At 49.7% G+C, this 12,134-nt stretch overlaps 1 protein-coding gene across 1 annotated transcript in view; it reads left to right on the plus strand.

The window, feature by feature from the left end:
* The window catches only part of PKNOX2 (PBX/knotted 1 homeobox 2), a 139,687-nt gene that overhangs the window by 96,246 nt on the left and 31,307 nt on the right, over window positions 1–12,134 (plus strand). Inside the window, 1 exon segment of the mRNA XM_054175989.1 lies at window positions 7,718–7,857. Coding sequence (XP_054031964.1) covers window positions 7,718–7,857 — 140 coding nt within the window.

Below are 12,134 nucleotides of genomic sequence, written 5' to 3' on the forward strand. Positions count from 1 at the left end.
TGGCTGGCAGAGCCCTGACAGAGCCCTGGCAGAGCCCTGAAGGCTCAGCACCAAACCCTGTCCCTCAGCACCAGTTCCACACAGGGCTGCAACACCCCCAGGGAGGGAGACTCCAGCACTGCCCTGGGCAGCCCCTGCCAAGCTTTGGGAACCCTCCCAGGGCAGAAAGATCTCCTGAGAGCCAGCCTCAGCCTCCCCTGCTGCAGCTTGCAGCCATTGCCTCTGCTCCTGGCCCTTGGCACCAAGGAGCAGAGGCTGCCCCCTCCTCGCTCCAACCTCCCTGCAGGCAGCTGCAGAGAGCAAGGAGGTCTCCCTCAGCCTCCTCTGCTCCAGCCTCAACACCCCCAGCTCCCTCAGCTGCTCCTCACAGGCCTTGTAGGTCTCTTCTCGATGCAGTTTTTTGGCAGGACATTGGGGAAAACAATCACAGAATCCTAGAACAGCTTGAGTTGGAAGGGACCTTAGGCTCATCCAGCCCCCTGCCATGGGCAGGGACACCTCCCACCAGCCCAGGTTGCGCCAAGTCTCATCCAGCCTGGCCTTGAACACCCCCAGGCAGGAGGCAGCCACTGCCTCCCTGGGCTGCCTGTGCCAGAGTCTCTCTACCCTCACTCTAAAGATTTTCTTCCTCTAGTCTCAGTCTCCCTTTTCCCAGCTCAAAGCCATTGTCCCTCACTCATCCTCTCACTCCCAGCCCTTGTCCAAAGTCCTTCCCCAGCTCTCCTGGAGCCTCTTCAGGCTCTGGTTTCTACATCATACTTTGAACATTTTAATTGCTTTGTTCTTTTTACGTTTTACCAAAAATCTGCATTTTGCAAAAGAATAGAAATACATTTGGGTTTGGTTTCCATCTTTTGGCTTTTTTTCTACATTCTTATATAATTTTAAAACTTTATTTCAATCTTCTATGGAATTGGGTTTTTTCAGAATTGTTTTCCATGTCACAAAGGCCACAAAGATGCTCCAGGGGCTGGAGCAGCTCTGCCTTCTTGGAGATAACCAGATCTATTTTAAGGCAGAGCTTCCCCTTCCACTGGGTGCCCCTGGGGTGACTCCATGAACCTCTTCCCTGGGTTTCTCTCTTAATTGTTGCTTTTTAAGGCACCACTGAGCCTCTGTTTTGGGAGTTTTCCTCTCTGCCACCAAACACCCCTCCCACTTTTTGTCATCCTAAAATCCTCCTGCACATGTCTCAGGCCTCTCTCTCTGTGGGAACAGCAAACTCCTGTCCCCATTTTCCTATATCCCAAATGATTTCTTGCCATGTTGAGAAATGGTCTTCTGGATGCCCTTCTTTGGAGGAACTGTGGGAAAATAAGGAAGGAGATAAAAGTTGGAGGTCTTCAGGCTGGTCCAAAACTCTGTAATCAGCCCTGGCTGTGTCTGTGCTTTATGAGGTTCTCCAAAGTCCCTCTCTGGCTCACATGAATGTTCCAGCTTGAGTATTCCAGAAGGCTCCTGACAGGCTGCAGAAGTGTCCCAGTGCCAGCTGCAAGAGGTTCACCAAGTCACAGGGCAAGGTCCTGCAGCTGGCAGGGGCCAGCCCCAGGCACAGTCCAGGCTGGGTGCAGGGGGTTGAGAGCAGCCCTGAAGGAGCCTTGGGGGTGCTGGGTGCTGAGCAGCTCCCCAGGAGCCAGCAGTGCCTCCTGCAGCCCTCAGGCAGCTGTGTGCTGGGCTGCAGCCAGAGCAGGGTGGGCAGAGGGCAGCAGAGGAGATTCTGCCCCTGGGCTCTGCTCAGACCTCACCTCCAACCCTGCCTCCAGCTCTGCTGTCCCCTGCAGGAGGAGGACTCAGAGCTGCTGGAGAGGGTCCAGAGGAGGCCACAAGGATGCTCCCAGGGCTGGAGCAGCTCTGCTGTGAGCACAGGCTGAGGGCGCTGGGGCGTTCAGCCTGCAGAGGAGAAGGCTCCAGGGACACCTCAGAGCTGCTGCCAGGACCTGAAGGGATCCTGCAGGAAGGCTGCAGAGAGACTTTCCCTGAGGGTGTCTGAGACAGGACAAGGAGGAAGGGTTTGGAGCTGAGGCAGAGCAGGGTTAGAGTGGAGCTGAGGAAGAAGTTGTTCAGCAGGAGGGAGCTGAGACTCTGGCCCAGGCTGCCCAGGGAGGCTGTGGCTGCCTCCTGCCTGGGGGTGTTCAGGGCCAGGCTGGATGAGGCCTTGGGCAGCCAAGCCTGGCTGAGAGGTGTCTCTGGGCATGGCAGGAGGTTGGAAATGAGCTCTGAGCTCCCTTCCAGCCTGAGCCATGCTGGGAGTTGATGTTATTTATATTTGATATGATTTGTGCCCTTTCTGTTTTCTGCTATTGCTCTCTGTTTCAGAGGTGCTTCTATCATTCTTTAAGCCTTTTCAGCATAATTTTGTGAACTCTTTTGGGGTTTTGACCTTTTGCTTTCCATTTTCTGCCTTCTCCACTCTTTGTGGCCAATTTGTAGATTCCTACAGATTAACTGTCTTGTTAAAAACCCCCAAACAAGCAGAAGTCAACTTCTTGACATAATTTGAAGCTTTTAAACTTTTTTTGGCCTTCTTTCTCATCCTTCTAAACTCATTTTGAACAGCTGAACAGTTTACACCAGTTTTGCATCATTCTTTCCCTCCTCTCCAGTGCTTTTCCCCTGGAACAACACACTTCACTCCTCTTCATGTCATTATTTGCCCTATTTTAGCTTCTAAAAACATTTTTTACACCTCAAGACCTTTGTAAACCTTTTTGCAGCTTTCACCTCTTAAAGTGTCCAACCTTTGTTCATTTATTTTCCTGCCTTTGTAATTTTTTTAGACTTCTCTGAACACTCCTTTGCCTTTTCAACGTTTTAAACTTTTTAAACTCATTTTTCACCCTTTAAAATTTGTAACTTTTTTGTTTACTTTTTCGTTGCACTTTTAAACCTTTTTTTTTTGTTGTTTTCACCTTGTGAGAGCTTTTAGGCTTTTCTGAACTTTTGGGTTTACTTTTTAATTTCTTTTTCAAGTTTTTTTTAACTTCATTTAAAAAATGAAACTTTTTGTTTGTTTGTTTGTTTAACCTCTTGGTTTTAAAAACTTTTGAAACCTTTTTTCCCCCCCCTTTCATTTTTAAAAAAAAAAAATAAATTTATCTTATTTTTTACTTTTTCATTTTTTAACATTTTAAAACTCTTGAGGACAGTTTAAAGTCTTTTAACTTTTAAAAGCAGTTTCCCTGTTGGCATTTCAAACCCCCTTTACAAAGTGATTGTTTTACCTTTTCTGATTTATTTTTTAACTCTTTGCAATTTGACTTTTTTCAACTCCCTTTGGGTTTTGGTTTGGTTTGGGTTTTTTTTTTTAACCTTTCTTTGGATTTTGTTTTCACTTCATTTGTTTTTGCCTTTTGCTTTCACTTGCATCTGTTTATTTCCCTCCTGCTTCTATTTTTGGCCATTTTGAAAAAAGAATTCCTAAAGATACACAAATCTACATTTTTTTTACTAACACCTGCACATTCCCTGCCCCCCTGCTCAGGTACTCCTGCTCCCTGCAGCCTCTTCCCTCCTTTCCCATCCCCACCTGCTCTCTCCCAAACCATCTCTGGCCCCGGTTTTGCCTTCCTGCCTGCCCAGCATCCCCATCCCAGTGCTCCATCCTCACTCCCTGGTGTCCTCACAGCTCTTTTTCTGCTGACTTGAGACTATTTTTGTTTATTTCTTTAGTTCACCAAGGTGAGGTAATGGCTTGGAGAGCCACAGAGGAAGCTTTTTTTGGGGGGTAATGGTCCAATTAGTTGCAGACTTGGCTGGAAAGAGCCAACTTGGCAGGAGTTTGGGGCAGGATGCAAAATGGGCTTCGACATCACAGGAAATGAGTGTGACCTGGGGGAGAAAGTTAAAAGGGGGGAGGGGAAAGGGGGAAGAGTGAAATTTTTTTCCAAAAACCCAATTGTCAGGGGAAATAATAAGGAGAAAAAAGGGGGAAAAGCAAGAGGAAGGGAGCTATTTAGTGCAGCATCCCAAATCTGCAAGGGGTTGGCCTTAGACAGAAAATGGGGGGAATGGAAATCCAAGCTAGTGGGAAGTGCACTGCTAATTTTCACTGATGCAGTCAGCACTGGGTAAGGGAAGAGGGGTGGGAGTGGAACTGAAATGGCAGCAGGTGAACTTCCAGGTGCTGGAGTCAAACTTTGGGGGTTATGAACAATAAAGGAGATTAAGGAAGGGAAATGAAGCGCAGCGTCGGCAGCGAAAGGTCAGGCAGGAGATATTAAAGTCAAACAGTTGGGAAGCAAAAGGTTTGGCTTCTGCCATGGCAAGGAGCTGGGAACGAAGGCTGTGGGCATGGAGACAGGTGGGCAGCGCTTCCCAGGGATGTGCTCTGTAATCTGTGTATAGGCAGGGAGAGAATCTCCATTTTAGTTACATCCAGGTAATCAGAGGACCAAATTGATAAATACAGATCAGTTTGTAATGTAGGCAGCAACAGTAACAGAGAGATGAACAAAACAGTACAGAACACATGTTGGAAAGTATCCATCCATAGGCACAGCAGTGTAAGTAAATATACTGAATACAAATAGACATAAAAATATTAGGCACAGAGATGTAAACTATTTATAGGTAAATGCACACAAAGTCATTTGTTCTATCCAATAGATAAACATATTAGTCAGCTAGGAAATACTGATATATAAAGGCACACAAATTAATATGTAATTAGAGCAGGAGAGGGATACACAGAAATTAAATACCCAAACAGAATGTAATACATGATTGGAGCAGAAAATGTATTGGCCAAATAGATATGAAATAGATATATATCAATACCTAGACATTGATGTATTATTGTATCAGAAAATACAGAGACAAACTAGACATAAATCAATATATGATTGTATCAGACAACAATATTCAGCAAATAGACATCAAAGGGGTTTGTAAATGCACACAAATGAATAGATGATTATATGAGAAAATACACAAGTAGACAGATAGAAATGGGATATATACATGCACCCCAATTAATAGGTTATCAGACAAATAGCTGTAAAATAGATATAAATACACTCAAGTCAATAGATGATTATATCAGACAAATAACAGATAAAATCCATTTTATTTACCTCTGAAGGCAGAAATCAATAGAGAATTACAGGAGCCAGTAAATAGCACAGGAAATGATTTCTTTACCCATGGTGACAGAGCTCAATATACAATCTGTCCTTTTGTGTTACCAAACAGCCACAGAATGGGAGGGGTTGGAAGGGACCTCCAGACATAACCCAGCCCAAGCCCCTGCCAGAGCAGGGCACCCAGGGCAGGGCTCACAGAACACATCCAGGGGGGTTGGAAAGGCTCCAGGGGAGACTCCACAACCTCTCTGGCCAGCCTGCCCCAGGCTCTGGCAGCCTCACCATACAGAAGGGTCTCCTGGTGCTGAGCTGGAGTCCCCTGGGTTCCAGCCTGTGCCTGTTGCTCCTTGTCCTGGCACTGGGCACCACCACAGAGAGCCTGGCACCTTCATCCTGACCTGCACCCCTCAGACATGGATAGACATTGATCAGGTCCCCTCTCAGCCTCCTGTCCAGGCTGAACAGCCCCAAGGCTCTCAGTCTCTCTTCACAGCAGCTCAAGTCCCTGCTTCATCCTCATGGCTCTCTGTTGGCTTCTCTCCAGCAGTTCCCTGTCTCTCTGGAGCTGGGGAGCCCAGAACTGGACACAGTATTGCAGGGTGGTCTCAGCAGGGAGAGCAGAGGGGCAGCAGAAGCTCCCCAGCCCTGCTGGCCACACTCCTCTTGCTGCACCCCAGGACACCCTTGGCCCTCCTGGCCACAGGGGCACAGCTGTGATGTTGGATATTGAGTCTGTTAGCTATAATGCAGAGAAATAAGTAATTGATAAAAATATTTTACTTAAACACAGAGATAAATACAACAAATAAAAATGGGTGTAGTAAATAAATAAATGATCTGTAGAATATTTAGCCAGGGACAGGAGCTTCCTTTTGCTGCCTGGCTCAAGGGAGGAGTAAAGATTCAGGAACTAAAGCATCCCAGCCTTGATTTGTCAAATCTTTTTGACACTGCAGCAGGTAGAACACCCAATTTGGGTTACTGTCCCACTGAAATTTGGAACAAAACATCCCTGGATTTGGGGCTTGAGCCAAGATTGATTAAGCAATGGAAAAGAATAAAATTCTCCATGAATTTTTTTAAACCAAATCTTGTGAAGCTTTTGTGGCTCAGCCACAGCCTGGCAGCAAACAATTCAGATTGTTTTTAATGTGGTTGCTCAATTGATGTGGAAATTGGCCCAGAATAGATGTTTGGAAGGACAGGCTGGCACAGATCAAAATTGAACTTCCATTTAAGCTTAAATTCAAATGTAGAGTCTGAGATAAAATTTCAGTCCTGCATGGGCCTGAGGTTCCCAGCACAGCCACACAGAGCAGTTGCCAGGTCCTGCCGGAGTCCCAGCCCCGTCCTGGGGATCTGGGGCAGGACTGGGGCTAAAAATGGGAGATTGGGCACAGGCAAAACCAAAAAGGTTGAGGTTTTGTTTTGGTTGGAGGCTCACAGTGCTGGGATGAGTCATGGCTTGGCCTGGGGAGTCAGGAGAGGCTCAGGTACCGTGGGGAGAAGGCTCCAAGTGTGTGTCTAGACAAACCTGCTGGCTCAGCACACTCCTGGCACAGGCAGGTAGTTTAATCTGGGACTGGGGCAAAGCATCCCATAATAAATCACCCTCAGCCTTGGTTTTGCTGCTGCTGCTATAAGGATGTTGGGCATTTCCCCCCCTGTATTTTCCTCAAGAAGAAAGAGGGGAGGAAAAAGTGAAAAACCTTAAATCTGCTGCTCCCAGGCTAAGAGGCAATGCAAACAGAATTTGGGCTCCCCCCAAACCATCCTGCTGTGGGCTCAGCATGGCACTGCCTGTGGTCAAGATGGGTTTGAGTGGGAAGGGACCCCCAAAGCTCCTCCAGGGCAGCCCCCTGCAGCCCCCAGGGACATCCCCAAGCACAGCAGGCTGCTCCCAGCCCCAACCAACCTGCCCTGCCCTGCTGCCAGCCATGGGGCAGCTCCACCTCTCTGGGCAGCCTGGGCCAGGCTCTCCCCAGCCTCAGGCTCAACCATTTCTCCTTCTCTCCCCTCTCAAGCTCCCTCTTTGCCTTCCCAACCATCCCCCCTTGGCCTGGCCCAGCAGGCCCTGCTCCAGCCTCTGTGCCCAGCTTGCTTCAGGTGCTGGGAGGCCACCAGAAGGTGTCCCTGGAGCCTTCTCCTCTGCAGGCTGCCCAAGGCCAACTCTCTCAGCCTGGCTCCCAGCAGAGGGCTTCCAGCCCTGCCAGCACTGCTGTGGCCTCCTCTGGCCCTGCTGCCCCAGCTCCCTGCCTGTGCTGTGCTGAGGGCTCCAGAGCTGCCCCAGCCCTGCAGGGGGGGGTGAGCAGAGCCCAGCAGAGGGGCAGAATCCCCTCCCTGCCCCTGCTGCCCACCCTGCTGGGGCTCAGCCCAGGCTGGGGCTGGGCTGGCAGCGCTGGGTGCCGGCTCCTGGCCAGCTCTGCACCCCCAGCACCCCCAAGGCCTTCTCCTCAGCCCCAGCCTGGGCTGCCCCTGGGGCTGTCCTGAGCCAGCTGCAGGACCTTGCCCTTGGCCCTGTTGAACCTCAGCAGAGTCACAGGGGCTCTCCTGTGAAATTGTCAATATTCCATGCAGAGCTCAGCAGAAAAGTGTAATTTGAGTTTCTTCCTTTATTTCTCCCCCTCCCCTCCCAGATGACAGCCACAGCCCAGCAGCCCAGCAAGGCTCAACCTGTGCACCTCGCCACGCCAGCGGCAGCCACCAGCGCTCCGGTTCCTGCCACGGCTGCTGACCCCCAGGCGCAGCTGGAGGCTGACAAGCGAGCTGTCTACAGGTGATGTGAGCTCACAGCAGTCTGCATTCATTAATCACCTTGTTCAGTAATTAATGCATCAGTGTTGCATTATTTCATCAGGGCACGGGTTGCTGCAGTGCATTGCTAAGGCGGCAGTGCTGCACTCATCCCTGCGTGGGTTCCTGCGTGGGTTCCTGCGTGCCCTGGCTCACGTGCCCTTTGTTGTCCTGCATTGTTACTCTAATGCATTGGCTGCCAGGCAGGAGTGGGGGCAGGCACAAATATTTGTAGCAATGGGAACCTTTGGTAAGGTGGTGGCCATCCCAGCATGGTGCTGGAGCTCTGTCATGGCCCTCATTGTGCAGCACTCACACCTCCAGACCTAAACTGTCCCTTCTGTGGGGTCAAAATGATGTCATCTGGGGTCTAAAAAGTGCCCAGGAAGAGTGAAGCCAGGCATTAGCTCGAAATTGCCCCTTTGTGTTTGGCACAGCCCTGTGATTTGAAGAGCTGAAGGCACCCAAAGGAAATTCAATCTCCCCATCTCCTTTTTTTTCCCCTTCCCCCAGTTCAGTGCAGTTTGGGGTGAAAAAGCACCCAGAAGGGGTAACCCACACATTAGCCTGTGGGGTAAACCCATGCAATTTTGGGGTGAAAACCACCCAAAAGGATTAAAGCCATATATTCAGCTGAAATTTCCCATTTCATTGGCAGCCCCATGCCTTTCTGCACCCCCCACAAGCACCTAGAAGGAGTAAAGTCACCTCTTGAGTGGAAATGATTCTCCAAATGGTGTGATTCAGGGATGAGAAAGCAGCCAGAGAGAGTAAATCCAGGAGATAACCTAAAATTATTCTCTCTTTTATTTTCTCTGACAAAACCTCTTGGGGGTATGAAACAGGACCCAGGAGGAATAAAGACAATTACTGATCTGTGCAGGGTGTGGGCAGCAGTGGCTGCAAGATGGCTAAGCTACTCTGGCCCCATTTTTTTTCAGTCCTTTGGAGATAATAATGTCTTTTTTTTTGCTGGCTGCAGTGGTGTTGTGAGAGCATTGCCATAACTAACATTCCAATTAGGTAAACAGTCTAATTATATAAGTAAAATGTAATTATGGAGGTGATAATTATTGACACCGTGCACAGTGCTGGGGAGCAGTCCTCTCTGATGCTCTAACACCATTGGGATTAAGGTTTCAGTTTAAGGATTAATCCTCCCCCAGCTAGTGGCCAGGGCCATAGGCACTTGTGAACCAAAAAGGTGCAGCTTGGAAGGGAAGGAATTCAGGTATGACGAGTCCAGAAGCTCTGGAATGAGGCATTGAATAAAGCCTTTCCCCAGGACTCTTTGCAGCAGATTTCAAGAGTTTCTCAAGGCAAACGAGGTCACTCAAGAGGGAAAAAGACAATGTGGGGTAATGAAAGCCCAAACAACCTGTGGAGTTCTCACAGCCTTAACTTCAAGATCCAAAAATATGCCAGAAATGCCTTTTTGAAGGTATTTCCCACCTGGGTAACACAGAGCCCCAGCATGGCTCAGGCTGGAAGGGAGCTCAGAGCTCATCTCCAACCTCCTGCCATGCCCAGGGACACCTCTCAGCTGCACTCAGCTGCTCAGGGCCTCATCCAGCCTGGCCCTGAACACCCCCAGGCAGGAGGCAGCCACAGCCTCCCTGGGCAGCCTGTGCCAGAGGCTCAGCTCCCTCCTGCTGAACAACTTCTGCCTCAGCTCCACTCTAACCCTGCTCTGCCTCAGCTCTAAACCCTTCCTCCTTGTCCTGTCCCCAGACACCCTCAGGAAAAGTCTCTCTGCAGCCTCCCTCCAGGATCCCTTCAGGTGCTGGCAGCAGCTCTGAGGTGCCCCTGGAGCCTTCTCCCCTCCAAGCTGCTCAGCCCCAGCTCGCTCAGCCTGTGCTCACAGCAGAGCTGCTCCAGCCCTTGGAGCATCCTTGTGGCCTCCTCTGGACTTCCTCCCACAGCTCTGTGTCTTTCTTGTGATGGGGACACCAGAACTGTAAAAAATATCCCCTGGTTCCAGACATGGATTTGGTTGGCCCAACCAACTCCCCAGTATATTTTTATCCCTTAACTCCTTTTTTGCTGCATACAAAATCTGATCATTCTCCTGTATTCAGCTGCTGAGGTGGATTCGGACAGATTTTGCTATCAAATGCACACCAGGGTGATTTTTACCCCACCCAGGGCCATATCCTCTGCCCAAACAAATGGATTTTGGTTGATTTTCAATAATTCAAGGCAGAAGGCATCGATCAACCACCCTGGAGGCAAATCACCAGGAAAATGTGATGGGAAATATAAACCCCACCAGACAAGTCATCCTGATGGGTTTTATACTCCTGCAGGAGGTTTGTCACACGTAATAGATAGGAATGACAGGGAAGTGCTTGAGAGAGTCCAGGGCAGAGGCACAGAGCTGCTGCAGGCAGTGGAACCTCTCCTGTGAGCACAGCTGAGGCAGCTGGGGCTGGGAGCTGGGAGCAGAGCAGCCTGAAGGCTGCCCTCAGTGCTGGGGCTAAAGATGTGCAGGGCTGGAGCCAGGCTCTGCTCAGGGCTGGCCAAGCACAGCACAAGGGGCACTGGGGGCAAGCTGGAGCAGAGGAGGTGCCAGGGGCACAGGAGGGAAACTTTGTCCCTGTGAGGCTGCCAGAGCCTGGGGCAGGCTGCCCAGAGAGGTTGTGGAGTCTGCTCTGGAGCCTTTCCACCCCCCCTGGATGTGTTCTGTGAGCCCTGCCCTGGGTGCCCTGCTCTGGCAGGGCTTGGGCTGGGGGAGCTCCAGAGGTCCCTTCCAGCCCCTCATGTTCTGTGATTCTGTGAAACAGGGGAAAACAATTAATTCTCCAACTTCTTGCTTGGCTTGGGAGCACCCTCCCAGGGACCAGTCCAGCAGCATCACTGCTGTGATGTTTCCTGTATATTTTCCTGTATATTTCCCCATATTTTTCCATATGTTCCCCCATTTTCTTGACATGATGCAACAGCAGCACTAAGAGGATTGGGGCCAGTAAAGACGATGCTCCTGGGCTTTCGGTGTTGAAACCACCCCAGCACCACAAGCTGGCTTTTTCCAAGTAAATCTGATGAATTTCTTTGCCTGAAGTTTATTTTCCTATAGGGCTATATTGGGGCTGGGGGAAAAAAGATCCCTGCTGGGCCCCCGGGGCTGTGGGCAGAGCCCGGCCGAAGGTGTGGAGTGAGAGCCTTGGAGGAATTAATTTCTCTTTATTAGCCCTTGTTGAATCCTTTTTATTAGCAGCTGTCAGCCACCTCTCTCCTGCAGGAAAATGTCACTGGGTTCAGAACTTTTATTTGGAGGATTCCCTGAAGGGAAAAAAAAATTTGTTTGTTTGTTCTTTGCCAAAGTGGATTTTTCCTCCCCAAAGCTCTTCCTTATTCCACCTCCTTACTGCTCATGGTAAGGAGAATCCTCTTGTTTCCTATGGCAAACCTTCCTGTTCCCTTGGGAAACCATCCTGCTTCCCTGTGCATCCTCCCCATAAAGTCCCAGAATGGGCTGGAAGGGAGCTCCAGAGCTCACCCAGTCGGAGCCCTGCAGGCAGCAGGGACATCCCCTCTGGAGCAGGCTGCCCAGAGCCCTCTCCAGCCTCACCTGCAATAGCTCCAGCTGTCAGTTTCAGTTTTCATTCTCCCTCCACCACATTTCCTCTGCCACAGGAAGATGGAAATCTGCATTTTTTTGGACACAAAACTGGGGGGGCAGGGGAGTGTGTGCTGGGGGAGGGCCCCAAACCCAAGTCTGTGCCTGGATGATGGTGGAGCCCAAATTCCACTGCTCCTGGATACGCTGCTGGAGCACCGGCACTGGTGGCTCCCTCACCCCCCTGCGGCTCCTGCACCTCCCCTGCCTCCTTCCCTTCTTTTCTTCCTTCTTCATGTTCAATTATTTTGTGTGATTTGATTTGCTTTGTTTTGGGGTGATCTGAGTTTTGTTTGCCCTTGGAATCTTCATTTACTTCAGGTTTGGGGTTTTGTTAAATTGTGATTGGATTTGATTGGATTTGAATTGGTTTCATCCTGTCCTATTCGAGTTCATTTCTGCCTCGATTTTTTACATTTCAAACTTTATTTTCTTGTGTTCTTTTATCATTCATTTTATTTTTCCTTTTCCTTTCCTATTCCCTTTCCTTTCCCCTTTCCTTTCCCCTTTCCTTTCCTTTCTCCTTTCCTTTCTCCTTTCCTTTCCCCTTTCCTTTCCCCTTTCCTTTCCCCTTTCTTTTCCTTTCCCCTTCCCTTCCCCTTCCCTTCCCCCTTCCCTTCCCTTCCCCCTTCCCTTTCCCC

The sequence above is a fragment of the Dryobates pubescens genome, chromosome 34 (assembly GCF_014839835.1).
Source record: "Dryobates pubescens isolate bDryPub1 chromosome 34, bDryPub1.pri, whole genome shotgun sequence".
Lineage (NCBI taxonomy): Eukaryota > Metazoa > Chordata > Aves > Piciformes > Picidae > Dryobates > Dryobates pubescens.